General features: G+C 45.2%; 1 protein-coding gene across 1 annotated transcript in view; it reads left to right on the top strand.

Annotated features, from left to right (window-relative positions):
• Positions 1-15571, top strand: part of UNC79 (unc-79 subunit of NALCN channel complex) — a 129980-nt gene that overhangs the window by 28682 nt on the left and 85727 nt on the right. The window contains exons 7-12 of the mRNA XM_028717104.2: positions 1025-1154; positions 2845-2909; positions 5067-5155; positions 7381-7421; positions 10483-10511; positions 12907-13136. Of these exons, the coding sequence (XP_028572937.2) occupies positions 1025-1154; positions 2845-2909; positions 5067-5155; positions 7381-7421; positions 10483-10511; positions 12907-13136 (584 nt within the window). The remainder of the gene's footprint in view (positions 1-1024; positions 1155-2844; positions 2910-5066; positions 5156-7380; positions 7422-10482; positions 10512-12906; positions 13137-15571) is intronic.

Here is a 15571-nt window from a genome sequence, read left to right as displayed (position 1 = left end):
ACTTGGATTGCTCTACTGCACCTGATTGTCTTTTTTCTAGTTTGTTCAATCTTCAGCAGCCTTGTGGTTAATAAGTGGTTTGCAATTAGTGATGGGCAAGACATTTGTTCAGCTCTCGTTTTAATGTGGACCTACCTAATTAACACAGGGGGAAATAAAAAGCAGACCAAATTGTAACTATCCTTTTGAAAGTTTTGACTTCTCTGAATTTTGCGATGCAGTCCTCCACCCCAAATGTGTGCAAAATACATATATCAGCAAAAAGGGTGCACATAAATGTGCAAAAATCCATTACATATCTGGAAATGGCTTGCAAAAATGCATATAGTAGGGAAAGCGAACACAAAAATGTGCATGAATTTTCACGATGGCTAAAAAAAGAGAGCTCACAAACCAATGTGAACTTAATTTAAGATTAGAAAAATGAGAAACTGAAAGCTTTGCCTATTCTTGTTCACAGTGCAGCCACCACCAAGACAAACTACAAAAATAAACTAAAAAGGATAAAATAGCTAATAGCTGCTGCAGTTAGAACTGTGCAGCATATAATTACGCGTTTAAAGATGGTCAAAATGAATCTTTTGAACCTGCCTCAGAGCAAGTAGAGTAGGAAATTCTGTGGATGTCAACAGGAGGGGGATTCTTAAGTTTTGGCATCACCGCTGAGCATTCACTCCATATAAATATCCCAAGGAGAACACAGGGCAGCTAATAAAATACAATACAATACTAAACAGAACAGGGGCAGGTGTTTTGAGGCAGTCATTGCAATCCTGGTTGCATCTACTTGGAAGTGAGCCCCAGTTGAGTTCAATTGGGCTTGCTCCCTGGTAAGCGTGTAGTGCCCAAGACTGCTGCCAAACCTCACAATCCTAGGCATGGTCTACTCAGTAGTAAGAGCCACTGAGTTCAAGTGAGTGGGTATAGGATTGCAGCCAAGGTGCAACAAAATGCACACGGTTTTCTGCATTCTGCCCCTGTGACGCCTTCTGAAATTCAATCTACAGCCCTGTTTCTCTTTTAGGACTTGCTCTACGTAATAGCGTATGGTCCTTCTCAAGTAAAACCACCGGCCGTACAAATGCTTTTCCACTACTGGCCCAACTTAAAACCACCCGGGGCAATAAGCGAATACCGAGGACTGCAGTATACAGGTAAGTGATGCGCAGCGCACCTGTATCTTAGAGCTGGATGCTGAAGCCTAACTCAATATTGTCATGGATGCTAAAGAGATGGATGGTTCCCATCCCCAAATCGACACATTCACTTCTAACGAACAGTGTGTTCGCAGAACTGTGTAGTAAATGCTTACATGCAGCAAGGTGTTTCTGGGTTAACGTGTTCCTGGTAATTTAAAAAGTAAAGTAGGCGACAGTTTCCTGACTAGAAAAAAAGTTCAGTGTTGGAATGCGCTCCCAAGGTACTCCCTCCGTGAATTTTCAGATAGCTCTCAGATATGCTTTAGACTTAGGAGGTTCTCTTTCAGGGCAGAGGGCTGGATGAGGTGATCCATTGGGCACCTTTGAATTCTATGATTCTATAATGAAATTGCTGAGTTGCGCAGTTGGTCAGGCATGACACCTGTCAATCTGCCGCTTGTGAATTCCCCTCTTGATATCTTTTCTGTAACTTGTTTGGATTCCAGGAGGGTAAGGGAAATGTCTTTCTTGGCTTTTCTGCTCCGCTTCTGCATTCTCTCTTTGTTCTCATGTAGGGGCAGTTCACGTGTGCTATTCTTTTAAACATTTCTTTAAAAGGGGGAACAGCTCACCTGAAGCATGGAGATTGGGAGGGGAAAGTCTGATAACTGAACCAGCTTTCAGTGTGCTAGTATACATGCCAGCCACTCAAATTATGAAGCTGGAAAGGCTTGTGCTATAGCAGACAGACTTATTGTGGATTCTCATTTTGATACTATGGCCCGTTCACAAGTCACGTACGATCTAGAATGAGCTGCAGGTGAGCTTCTGGCTTGTGTGATCCTCCCCATCACATTTTGATGGGAGGAGCCGTTCAGAAGCTTCTTCTGCTTTTGTTCAGCCACAATGCTCCTGAGCTGGAACTATGGATAGTTTAAACAAGCCAGCCTCAGAAACCATGGCTTGGAGCTAACTTGCTTTAAACTAACTATAAACCAGTTTGTTGCTCCAGGAATGCAACAAACCATGGTTAAGCAGAAGTGGAAGCAAAAGCTTCCAGGGTCCTTCTAGTGGCTATGCAAGAGGAAGAGAGAGGAGGAAGAAGCAGGTGAGCACAAAGTTCATTGAAATTTGTTAGTGCTCATTATTGTGACGTGTGAACACAGCCAGTTCTGTCTTAACTCTGCAATGGCCCATTCCTCCCTCCATGCAAGCAAGCAAGCAAGCAAGCAAGCAAGCAAGCAAGCAAGCACACAAGTGATGAATATGACTGTGCAAACTAGCTGGAGAAATATGTTTTACTGTATATGCAGAATAATAAACAAGACTTCCCAGCATTAGAATAGAGGGAGATTCTCATGGAGTTCAGTGTATTTAATGCCTCTCTAGGTTCCCAGGCAGAATTCTTCTCTGCAGGCAGCCTGTTAGCATTTAAATGGACGTGCTGATCACTGAACCTGGATCCAGAATGCAGGCATGCACTCTCAGTGCCCCTCAACTCGGTAGTTGCCAGAGCTGACATCAGAACTGGAGAGTAAAAATAATTCTAAACTGGTGTTCAGTATCTCAACCTGAACCTGAAACAAAATCTCATCACCTGAAATGAGTACAGCTGGTAGAAATGGTCTCTCAGCATTGTATCTGACCCATATTTAGCTCATCAATAAACTTATGTGTGTTCATCAGTGATGGTTTTGTTTTTCAGCATGGAATCCCATACACTGTCAGCACATTGAATGCCATAATGCCATTAACAAGCCAGCAGTGAAGGTAATGGACACTTATGCACCCCTTAGACTGTGCCCACTGAGGGGCTAATGATGTCCCAGCAGTTGCTGGAATAGTGGGGTTATCTGTCATTAAGAGTGAACAAATGAAGGGACGGCCACATCTCCAAAATACCTTCTATTCAAACCATGGCATTGCCAGGCATAGCCAAACATTACAGCAACCCCTGTATCCCTACCTTTGAATTGGTTAGAAACTTTTCTCTAGTTTGCCCCTGGAACGGGGATTTCTTCTTAATCCTGCTATAATTCTGCACCCAGAGATAAGTTTGCCTCTCCTTGAAGAGACACATTGCTTCCCATGCTCCTTGTACATTGGACTACTTGGAATGTATACACTTTATAGAGGACCAGAGGCCTTACCATGCCAGGAGCAAAGTGTGACCAAGAAAAGGTGGCCCTAAATTGGCCCCTCCTCCTATATAGGATAGTCCTACCTGTTGGAGCAGATGCTATCTGTCTTTGAGCCACTGTTACCATCCTTCAGCTACAGGACTGGAGTGCTGGGCAACTGTAAACCTAAACAGTACATTGCGTTCTGTACTGTACTTTTGACAGCAGAATACTGGTAAAAACCACTATTCTCCCCAGTTTGGGTTTGGTGTTCCTGGGTAGCATCTTCATTCCTCAAATAGCTCAGGATGAAGGGTTAAACTACATATTATGCTGAGGACATTGTCAGTGTGCATGTAATGGAATTTTTAAATAAGAAAATTAATACAAACCATCATGGGGGGGGGGATTTTCATCAGAACCGCAGTGCATGGGGAGGAGAAGTTTAATCCTCCCTTTGGCATTTGTGATGCCAACAAAAAGTGCCCTCCATGCTGCAGGGGGGTTTCCACCCCCGACCATGTTATTTGCTGCACTGGGAGGGGGATTTTTGTCAGGATCATCACATCTGGAAAGGAAAGAGTTAACCCTCCTCTGTCCATGTGCTGTGGTTCCAATAAACATTCCCCCCTGTGCCTAGTACATGGTCACTCACTGCACGTTAGGAGTATAAATTTGTTTGGTCCTAATTGTCAGATATGGGGGCACGGGTGGCACTGTGGTCTAAACCACAGAGCCTAGGGCTTGCTGATCAGAAGGTCAGCGGTTTGAATCCCTGCGACGGGGTGAGCTCCCGTTGTTCGGTCCCAGCTCCTGCCCACCTGGCAGTTCGAAAGCACGTCAAAATGCAAGTAGATAAATAGGTACCGCTCTGGCGGGAAGGTAAACGGCATTTCTGTGCGCTGCTCTGGTTCGCCAGAAGCGGCTTAGTCAGGCTGGCCACATGACCCGGAAGCTGTCTGCGGACAAACGTCGGCTCCCTCAGCCTGTAAAGCGAGATGAGCGTGCAACCCCAGAGTTGTCCACGGCTGGACCTTTACCTTTACCTTTAATAGCTCTGAGTGGATATGATAGCATTTGAGCAGAGCTGAATGTATGATCTCATGGTAATTAGAGCAGAACATACTGAACCTTACAGAAGACTTGGGGATACCACCCAAACTGACGTCCCTGTGTTGAGCTCCCCCACCCATGAGTAGTACCACCCATTTTCTATGCTGATATCACGGCATATCCTGTGATTCCTGAGCAGTTACATATCAGGGGTTAACAATGACCCTGAATGACTCTCGTGCTCTAAAAGAGCCTACTCGCATCCCTTTCATCCAGTAAGTTGCATCCACATTTCAGTTCAGAAACAAGCGGTACCAGTTCTCTCTTAATATTGTAGTTTAACAGCCTTTTCTATTCTTGTCCACCCCAAATCTTGTTTGTGCAGAAGCTCTGCTTAGTTTGCAACTGGTTTTTCTCCACAGAGAGCTCTGCAAACATGAATGCGTTATTCTGAACCAAAGCTAGCCCATTAGCAATGACAGTATTCTGTCTTCTTTCTCTGCAATGCCAATATCCCAAACAAAACATTCAGCTCACCTGTGCCATCTTAATTGATGAGCCTTTCCCATACCTAAGCACAAAGAAAGCTGGTAAGAATGCCTGAGATAGGCTTGAGGCTCAGGAACACAGATTCCCTTTTGTCAGTGGAAGCAATGAGGTGGTGTTTTTTTTGGTCACATGCAGGGGATTTGTGTTCACTGACTAGAGCACATTTCTGGAGAGAAACTGATCCTGTCCTTCCTGTGTGTTTCAGATGTGCATAGATCCTTCCTTGTCTGTGGCTTTGGGTGATAAACCACCCCCTCTCTACCTTTGTGAAGAATGCAGCCAGAGGATTGCAGGGTGGGTAGACTTAAGAGAGGCTGACCAAACCAAAAGAATCATGGTGAACTTGAGAAACCTCTATCCTAAAAAGCTATGCAAAAACTTTGGAACCTGAATTAAGTCAAAAGCAAAAGCCACACAGCTTTCTCTTAAGCTGAATGGTTAAGTACTGAAACTTCTAGAAATCAGAATAAACCAAGGCACGTTTGCAAGTAAGTGCAAATGCTATTTGATGATTGAGCATGGTAAACCAATCCGGTCTGATTTCTTAGACACCCAAGTCCACGTGGCATCAGAGGAAATGATTTGTTTGGAGGCAGTTCCACTCTTGCTGCCAGAAGTTGCTGTCTCCTGATTGCAAAACAGCCCGGTTTACTTTGGAGAGGGAGAAAAGGGATTCGCCGGATGTTGCAAGGAAGGATTTTTGGTTCAGGATGAGCAACGGCAAACTGGGAAAAGCAAATTGTTCTGATGGAAACCTATATCCACAAGAAATTGCTCAGGTCACTTCTGATTTTGTAGCTTGGTGGGGGACAATATTCCCTCTGCCTTTTGAAACACATCCCCAGAGGCGTGAGGTCTGAAAATGGGATTGCAGCAGGGACAGAGTTTTTTTTTTAAACTTACCTGCATACCATAGTCCCAATCTAAATCAAGCCCTAAAAAGTTGTGTGTAGGGCAACACATCTAGTTTGGCTCTGAAGGGGTCTGGTATGGCTTCCTCACCTCTAAACCTGGCATTTCATTTATTTATTAAATATATAACGGGGTCTGTGTGTGGCAAAATTCCAAAGTGTAGGTGCCCAATTCCGATATTGTACAGTGGAGACCTCCTGATAAGATGGTACAGTGGAACCTCGGTTGTCGAACATAATCCATTCCGGAAGACCGTTCAGCTTCTGAAACATTCGACAACCGAGGTGCAGAGGGCTGTCAGCAATTTCAATGGTGAAAATTGAGAAACATGCCTCGGAAGCCGTTCGACTTCTGAGGCGCGTTCAAAAACGGAAGCAATCACTTCTGGGTTTTCGGCGTTCGGGTTCTGAAATGTTGGGCTTCCGAGACGCTCAAAAACTGAGATTCCTCTGTACCTGTGGGAGGCCCTTATCTTTAGAGTGCAGTGAGATAAGGGGTGAGAAAATATTTCAGGTATCCTAGCTGTATAAGACATTACACACCAGAACTAGCACCTTAAAACCTGGTAGCCAGCTGGCAGCCAGTGCAATTCTGTGAGCAGCGGCGTAACATGCTGGCCCCAGTGAGCATTCAAAGTACTGCATTTCACACTAACTGCACCTTCTGGACCAACCTCAAGGGCAGCCCCACAAAGAGCGTATTGCAGTAATCTATCTACCACCCAACCTTGGCTGTACAGGATTAGGTTATAAACTTTGGCACAAAATCATGTATTTCTTCTCCATGCACCAGTTATTACAGGGAAGGGATAACACGACTTTCCATCTCAACAAGGCGTTGTTATTGCCTTCCGCGAGACATTTAGAAGGGAGCATATTTATAGTGTAATAAAATCGTAACAGTGGTTGCCGTTCAGTTTGGCGGGTTGCGGTTTAGAGAAGCACATTTTAAAATACACCATGGCTTCACCGCTTTGATAGCGTTTTCCCTTAGTTTCAGAGTCCAATAATAATAAAAATTTAGGGCAAAGAAATGCACATTTACTAAAAATTAGACCAGAAGGTGCACTTCTTATTTTTGCCTGCTGCTTTATAGCAGCCTTGGCATCACAGCGAGGCCATTTGCAGAAGGGGGGGGGGGAGGTAATTTAATTTTATAGAAGTCACCTTGGTGTTGAAGTCATCTTTGATTTAAACCTGAAGTGAAAATAATTAAATTTGCTAGGAGGTCTGGCTTTTAAGCAGGAACAAGCGAATTAGATGGTGCAGCTGTTTGTTCTCTTTTTATGTTGGGATCATACCCGTAGCCATCTGAGGATAGTCAAAGGTGCTCTGTATTTCTTCATCTAATTGGGAATTTTCAATATAAGCTGCAAAAAATGGGTAGAACATAGCAGACCTGACATCAGTACAGCGGTAATGTGCGATAAATGCAATGTGACAAAGCAGTCCAGTTCAGAAGTAAAAATTACAGAGATCCATAATCAGGAGGAGCCCAGCCTGCGCAGTTTAAAAATGGCTTTTTCATGTTTTATTTTATTTTATTTTGGTGGTGGTGGTAGGGAAAACACATCATAAACTACTCTGATTCTTTCCTTTCCTTTTAAGGGATCACAGTGAATGGTTGATTGATGTTCTTTTACCACAAGGTAAGACCATTTAAAGTTGGATAGCAAGTACTAATGGCAATACCGTGATATGGGTGTTTTTATAGAATCATAGAATTGTGGGATTCTAAGGGTGCTCAAAGGTCATTCAAACCAAGCCCCTGTATCATAGCTTGGGGGTAGAGAACGTGGCATGCATGCAGGAGGCCCTGAGTTCAAATCCCTGGCACCTCCAGTTTAAAAAACCAGGCAGCAGGTGATGGGGAAGACCCTCTGTTTGAGACCCCGGAGAGCTGCTGCCAGTCAGAACAGGCGATACTGGACTAGATGGGCAAATGGTTTGAGCTGACATAAGTTCAGGAATGATCAGAGTTGAAATTAAAGATGCGAGAGAATCCAGACTGTTAAGTTGTGGGCGAACATATCAGACGACACAGCGATTCTTCAAACAGCTCTTGTTTATTCACAGGCCAGAACAGAACAGGACTGAAGGGTTCAGTCAGCCTGCTTATATAGAGCTCCAGTACACATAATTGTAACAACTTTCTAAAACTATCCAATCAGTGAACGTCACTTTCGATACCTTATTTGCATAACTATCTACAGTATCCCCCTGCTGGCCCAGGGTGAGAACTTCAGTACATAACACAGAAAAAAGTGGGAAAGGAAGCGGAAATAACAGCAGTTCAGTTTCCAAAATGGAAATCAGTCAAACAAATATGACTCATTCACATTGTTGCTTTTAAGTCCACCATCTATACATAATTAGATAGATAGATAGATAATTTATTATGGTTGGAGACCAGCTTATAAAACACACTTGGGGGTACAGTCACAGAAGGAAAACAAACAATTAAAACAATGTACAGCAATATATATTTTTTTTAAAGTACAACAATAAACTACCGCAGGGAGTCGATCCAGAGTCACCCATAGAACCGAGTTTGGGGATTTTCTTAACGAACTAGTTTGAGTTGGGAGGTGGTCTGTGCCTACAGGTCTGTACACAGAATCTGGCGACCATCCGAGCCGTCTTCTGATCTTTGCCTAACAGAAAAAGGTCGAAGTTTTGCTTTTCCGGGAGGTCAGAGAGCCTCACCCAGTAGGGGATCAATGGATTTACTATGTGCCTCTTCATAAAAGGGACATCTAAAGAACAAGTGCTCTGGGCTTCCTACCTCCCCCAATGGACCGGCGCAAAGTCTCTGAGCGTATGGGACTTTTTTAAAGGTTCCTTCCAGGACCGGTGAGGGTAGGGCCGAGCTTCTGGCGAGTGTAAAGGCCCTTCTTGCATTTTTAGATATGAGAAAGAAGAGATATGCTGCCGGTACGGCTATATCTCTCTTGATTTCTCCAATTTTATAGTCAGGGCACCTTGAGCAGTCCCATTGTCTATCGGTGTCTATGATTCTTTGCCTGACCGTAGCTTTTGCCTGGCCCAACCCCAGGCTTAGAAGGGCTTGAGGGGCAAAACCCAGTTTCTGCAGGGTGTTCAGGACTGGTGTCTGCCAGCCTGACTGGAACTGGTCGCAGAGGATCAGTGGGGCTATTCCTCAGGGGAGCAGATTCAGTGTTAGCCATTTGTAGATTGATGTTAGGCACATAATTAGTTACGTTTTTGACATTGCGTGGCTATTCCCTCCCCCTCCACAGGTGGAATAAATAAAGACACTGGACACAAGAATTTAGGTTAATGGGCGAAAATGGCCACAACTTTATTGATTACAGGTAAGAGAGGTATTGGCTTTAGGCATTGGCCCTAACAGACTATCCGGTCTAACCGGAGAGGGTTAAGCACCAACAGGGGGAGCCACCCGAGATGCATATCCCTAGGCGCTCCCCGAGGGGTTACCGCTCGGGGGCGCGCTTTAGGCCCTAGCCTCGGTAGGTTTCGGACGAGGCGACGCCCCCCGGAGTCCTTTAACGAACTACCCTTCAAGCATTGGGGGAGGTGATGGCGTTCCTCCCCCCAGATCTCATTTGCATGACAATACCCCGGCCAATGCCTACCGCCAAAACCAAGGGAGTTGTGACGTTTTGCTACGAGGTAGGCGAAAAAACCAAGTGGCTCCAAAAACCAGCCAATTAGCCAAATGGAAAAACTCCTACCAGGCCCCTTGCGGCGACCAGCCGAAACCCATAGCAAAAACAAGGGCAAACCTAAAGGGCGGGTGGGTGGGAAACCGCGTCGGCTGAGAAGGAGAAAAGGGGCGAGCCCAGGGCTGCCCCGACCTTAAGTGGCCTCTAGTTGGCCCGCCCCCGCCGCCAGCCGATTGGCTGGCGCTGCGGGGGATGCAAATTAAGGGAATCCCTGGTTCCCGCGAGGCTGGCGCCAGCCCCGCGGGAGTGTGGGCGGGGTCGTGAGCCCGCAACCCCCCCTCCTGAAGATCGGTAGTGGCATTGTTTAAACATTTGCTTTCCATTGAAATGAATGTGGTGTAAGTTACATAACTTACATTAAATAGTGCACAGTGAGATGAGTCGTGTATTCTGTGCGGGAAGCTGAACAGCAGCAGAAAGGAAGCAGCTCTGATTGCAACAAATACAGGCTGGAGCAGTGGTGTAGAAAAGGGGGGAGCGGTGGGTGCAGGCCGCCCTGGGTGTCATCCCTGAGGGGGGTGACCATGGGGCCTGGCCTGCAGCGCGCCCAAGCCACACCTCTCTTTTTTCAGCCAGAACTCATCGGAACTAGATTCTAGATACTTGCAAAGCCTAAACCTGCTTCGCTTTGCAAACAGAACTACAAGAGGTGCCTCATTCTAGAAGCGTTCTGTATGGCTAGCGGTCTGTTTCCAGCACACATATAATAAGAGAAGCTTTGCTGGATCAAACCAGGGGCCCATCTAGTCCAGCATTCTGTTCTCAGAATGGAGACATCTATGTAAATGGAGGCATTAGTGCAACACAACTCTCCTGTTCACGATCCCCAGAAACTGCTATTAGGAGACATAAATGTGCTGAACAGGCAAACAAGATTTTTGATGGTCACACTATCACCACCTCATAATTCCATTTTCTCTAGAATATCTTGTAAGGCCCCAGATCAGCCTGTTAAAGGAGTGATCATAACTGTTTTGATATTCCGTTTACCTTCCCATTACAGCCGAAATTTCTGCTATATGTCAAAAGAAGGTAAGACTCTTCCATCTATGTGATGGGGCATCACTCTCAGCTTTTTATTTTTGTCTGTGATTTCATCTCGTCGTCACACGCAGTGCAAATATTCTCCCATTGTCGTCGTTTTTGGTTAAGAGATGGAGTCTGTGGAATGTTGCTGGAACGTGTTGGCATTGTGCTTCTGATTACTGGGCGTTGATATTCAGTGGCTATTTTCAAGCGCTGCCTTGTTGCCATTCATTTCACCTTGCGCAGTTCGGTGTGAGTGCAATCCACAAATAATTGCTGTGGCACCAGGCCCGTAGGAATGAATGGAGATTACAAGGATAATTTAAAGGCTTCAGCAGAACAAAATGAAGCATGCTTACAAATTTACTTTCATCTAGTGATTCCTTTTAGTGTCTCAAATGAACAATTTGTTCTCGTTTGCTCAGACTGGAATTGCTTCAGCCAGGCTTTGCACCTTGGAGTTGTCACTACTATTCTATCAAAATATGGCCTTCTTATTTTAAAAAAACAACACAAGATCAAGGCACTGCTTAGCTTTCCCTACCTCACGCCATGACATAAAGGAATTGTGGCACAATTAGACCTAGGACACAGCTATACAGCTGCAAATACAACATTTTAAGTGTGTTTTAAGGGCATTATACAAAATTGGCAGTAGATGGCGATGGTGAGCTTATGGCAAATTCAATATATTTTTCAAAACGGTTTTTAAAAAGCATTTTCACAGTGTGTTTTTTTATATGTGTCTAGAATCCACCCTAGAGCAGGAGATTGAAGAAGGCAAGAGGAAATGAGATACCTTGTTCAAAGTTCCTTGTTTCATTGTGTATGGCAGACTTGTGGGGTCTGCTTTATATTTTTTTAAAAAAATAGTACCTCAACACCAACCAAGCTGAGCCATGTATGAAATTGTGGGAGCAGCCAGTTGCAAAATGGTGGCCCAGGGAGTAGAGCCAGTTACCTCCTGCACTCTGGGCTTTTTTAAGTCATCACAGTAGTTCCACACTATACATTTAAAGCACATTCAGCACACACATAAAGCACATTACTTTGCTCAGATAATCCTAGGAATTGTAGTTTTCCCCCTCACAAAGCTACCATTTCCAGTGCCTTTAACAACTTGCAGCTCCCAGAATTATTTGGGGGAACTCAGATGCCTTAAATGTGTGTTGAATATGTTTTAAATGTTTGACTGAGAGGCCTGGGAGCAGAATGCTGAAGGGTCCTCATTTAACCATGTGCTATAAAAAGGAGAAAATGCCAATGTAATAATTTCATAAAACATGGGCATTTGACAATTGAAGCAGTGTAAGATTCCATGACGTTAAAACTGATATATATATACCCTCCTAAAAAATTGGAATTCACTTGCATTAATACCATGCGCCATCCTAAGCTTATTTTCTCTGAAATAAGCCCTGCTGATTTTGATAAGATGAATTTAAGTGACCTTATTTACAGTAAGTATTCACCGACCATCTTTTAAAATTCACACATTGACTAGGGGTATGATTTAGTATTTCGGAGGGCACACTTGGAATTTTGCAAAAGTGCTGTGTGTTGCCACAAAACGGGTGCCACATGAGAGGGCATAGCCAGTCACAAAATGGCTGCTGCAGGGTTTGTGAGAGCAATCACAGCATTCCCTCCTGCAACAGGACATCCATTTCACCAAAGGCAAATAGGTAAGGCTAAAATACAAATATCATGCCCTAGAGCAGCTGTTCTCAACCTGTGGGTCCCCAGATGTTGTTGGACTACAACTCCCATCATCCCTGACCACTGGTTATGCTGGCTCGGAATGATGGGAGTTGTAGTCCAACAACATCTGGGGATCCACAGGTTGAGAAACACTGCCCTAGAGCTTTAGTGAAGGGCAGATCTGGGGAATACATCCCCCTCCCCCAAACGAAAAAGCCAATCATTTGAAACCCATGTTCTGCTCCTGCAGAATGCCCATTTCACAGAAGTCAAGCCAGCCAATTTCACCAAATCACATCCAAGTAAAATTCCCCTGCCAACTTAACAGTTCGAAAGCACGTCAAAGTGCAAGTAGATAAATAGGTACCACTCCGCCAGGAAGTTAAACTGTGTTTCCGTGTGTTGCTCTGGTTCGCCAGAAGCGCCTTAGTCATGCTGGCCACATGACCCAGACGCTGTCTGTGGACAAACGCCGGCTCCCTTGGCCTATAGAGCGAGATGAGCATGCAACCCCAGAGTCGTCTGCGACTGGACTTAACGGCCAGGGGTCCTTTACCTTTACCTAAAATTCAATCTACACACCTATGCGTTTCTCTCCCTCCTGCTGGATAAGCTGTTAGTTCTTTGAATAGTTAGCTCTTTGATTCTTCCTCTCAGTCACCGTGATGGGCTTAATGGCACTTACATTGCTTCTTTCCAGAACTGTAGCTCGCATGTTAGGAGGGCTGTTGTCACGTGTTTCTCTGCCGGCTGCTGCGGTCGCCATGGGAACAGGCCGGTGCGCTACTGCAAACGATGCCACTCCAACCACCACAGCAGTGAAGTTGGGGCAACAGCTGAGACGCATCTCTACCAGACATCGCCGCCTCCTATCAACACTCGGGAGTGTGGGGCTGAGGAGCTTGTTTGTACTGTGGAAGCTGTTATCAGGTAACCCACAGCAGGCAGATGAACACACGCGGAACCCAAATCCTGCTCTTGTCTGTCCCATTCCCTCTTCCATCCATGCATGGAAATCATTCTAAACTCTTAGAGCTCAACATGGTAGTGGGTGGCACTATGGTCCAAACCACTGAGTCTCTTGGGCTTGCTGAACAGAAGGTCGGCGGTTCAAATCCCTGCAACGGGGTTAACTCCCATTTCTCTGTCCCAGCTTCTGTCAACCTAGCAGTTCAAAAGCACACCAGTGGTTAATTCTGTGTCCAGAGCAGCTGTCTACCAGCTCCACCTGGTACACAGGCTTGAGACCCTACCTGCCTGCGGACTGTCTTGCCAGAGTGGTGCATGCTCTAGTTATCTCCCGCTTGGACTACTGCAATGCGCTCTACGTGGGGCTACCTTTGAAGGTGACCCGGAAACTGCAATTAATCCAGAATGTGGCAGCTAGACTGGTGACTGGGAGTGGCCGCCAGGACCACATAACACCGGTTCTGAGAGATCTGCATTGGCTCCCAGTACATTTCCGAGCACAATTCAAAGTGTTGGTGCTGACCTTTAAAGCCCTAATGGGCCTCAGTCCTGTATACCTGAAGGAGCGTCTCCACCCCTATCGTTCAGCCCGGACACTGAGATCCAGCGCCGAGGGCCTTCTGGCGGTTCCCTCATTGCGAGAAGTGAGGCTACAGGGAACCAGGCAGAGGGCCTTCTCGGTAGTGGCGCCCTGTTTAGGGAAGTTTTTAATATTTAATGCTGTATTGTTTTTAACACTTGATTGGAAGCCGCCCAGAGTGGCTGGGGAAACTCAGCCAGATGGGTGGGGTATAAATAATAAATTATTATTATTATTATTATTATTATTATTATTATTATTATTATTATTATTATTAGACAGGAGGGCAAACAGCATTTCTGTGTGCTCTGGTTTCCATCAGGGTGTTCCGATGTGCCAGAAGTGGTTTAGTCATGCTGGCCACATGACCCGGAAAGCTGTCTGTGGAGAAACGCTGGCTCCTTCAGCCTGAAGCGAGATGAGCGCTGCACCCCATAGTTGCCTTTGGCTGGACTTAACCACCCAGGGGTCCTTTACCTTAAGCTGTCCCAAAATGTTGCTGGACTTCAGCTCCCATCAGCCCAAAGCAGCATGGCTAATGAGCAGGGGAGATGGGAGTTGTAGTCTGACAACATCCTGAGAGCGTCATGTTGGCTGCTATGCCTTCAGAACAAATGGGCAGCATCTCCTGATACAGCAAAGCTTTTCAGCAGCCTAAACGCCACTATATAATTTATCCCCAGTATCCATATTTTGATTGTGCAATGCTATTCTCTGCTTAACCCAATTATCCTTTCAAAGCTCAGCAGGAGGGAGGAGACTGGATGAAGCCCACAAACTTCTTCCCTTGGGCTGCAGGCGCTAATTTGTTTCATTTTATTTTTAATTCCTGCTTTTTCACTTCAGCGGGTGCAAAATAACACTTAAGAAAAGAGAAGGAAATCTAGGTGCATTCTCGCTAATTAAAAAGTGTAAAAAGGGGAGGGGGGAGGAAGTATGGTACCGAAAGTAGATAGGAGGTAACTGCTTCAGGAAACAATGGATTTAAGCAGCTGTTTCAGATGCCTGGAGAAGGGGAGGTGAGGAGAAGGAATTAATAAAGCCTTTGACTGTTGCAGTTTGTCAGTTTCAACTGCTGCTCTCCCTCACCCCTTTGAAGAAACAACTTGCAGGAAGCAATAAAATTAGAGCGGTGGCTTTTGGAATGAAAGTGAACATGAGGGGGAGGAGAAAGGGGAGAACAGCCCTGCCCACGTGATTATGTCGCTCCCTCTGCAGGGATGAAACATAGCGAGAGAAGATGTGCAGACCAGGAAAATTGCCCCCCTGAAATGCGAGACATCAAGTGCGATTCAACTTGTAGTTTACAGCAGATCAATTACTGACCAGCACTAGGAGCTTCCTGTCTAACAAACTGGTTTTCTTTCATTTGATGTGTTTCCATTTGTTGCATTGCTATTTTTAAATTTTATTTAAAGTAACGTATAAGAGGAGTTTCTCAGTTTATTACACATTGAATAATTTAGTTTAACTTAATAATTCAATCCTTTCCTTTAGCGAGCTCAGGGCAACCTATTTTTGCCTCACAACAACCCTTTGAGGTAGGTTCAGATCAGACAGAGAGTTCTCTGACTTAGTAGAAGCAATAGGCCTAAGCTGGTCCTGCCAACAAACGCTTGTTGATTCCAATGGGCCTGCTCTGAGTTCTGACTTAGTTGGATGCAACCCAGAGGGGTTGGCTTTCGATCACACCATGAGCTTCACAGCTGAGCAGTAATCTGAAGTCGGGCCACTCAGGACCTAAAAGTGGCTGTCCAAATAATTATGCTATGTGGAGAATAATGAACACATAGAGATGAGCATAATCTATATTAGC

Source organism: Podarcis muralis, chromosome 1 (assembly GCF_964188315.1).
Source record: "Podarcis muralis chromosome 1, rPodMur119.hap1.1, whole genome shotgun sequence".
In the NCBI taxonomy this organism is placed as follows: Eukaryota; Metazoa; Chordata; class Lepidosauria; order Squamata; family Lacertidae; genus Podarcis; species Podarcis muralis.
The sequence above is the reverse complement of the archived record's forward strand: the minus strand, read 5'-3'. Positions and strand labels throughout refer to the sequence as shown.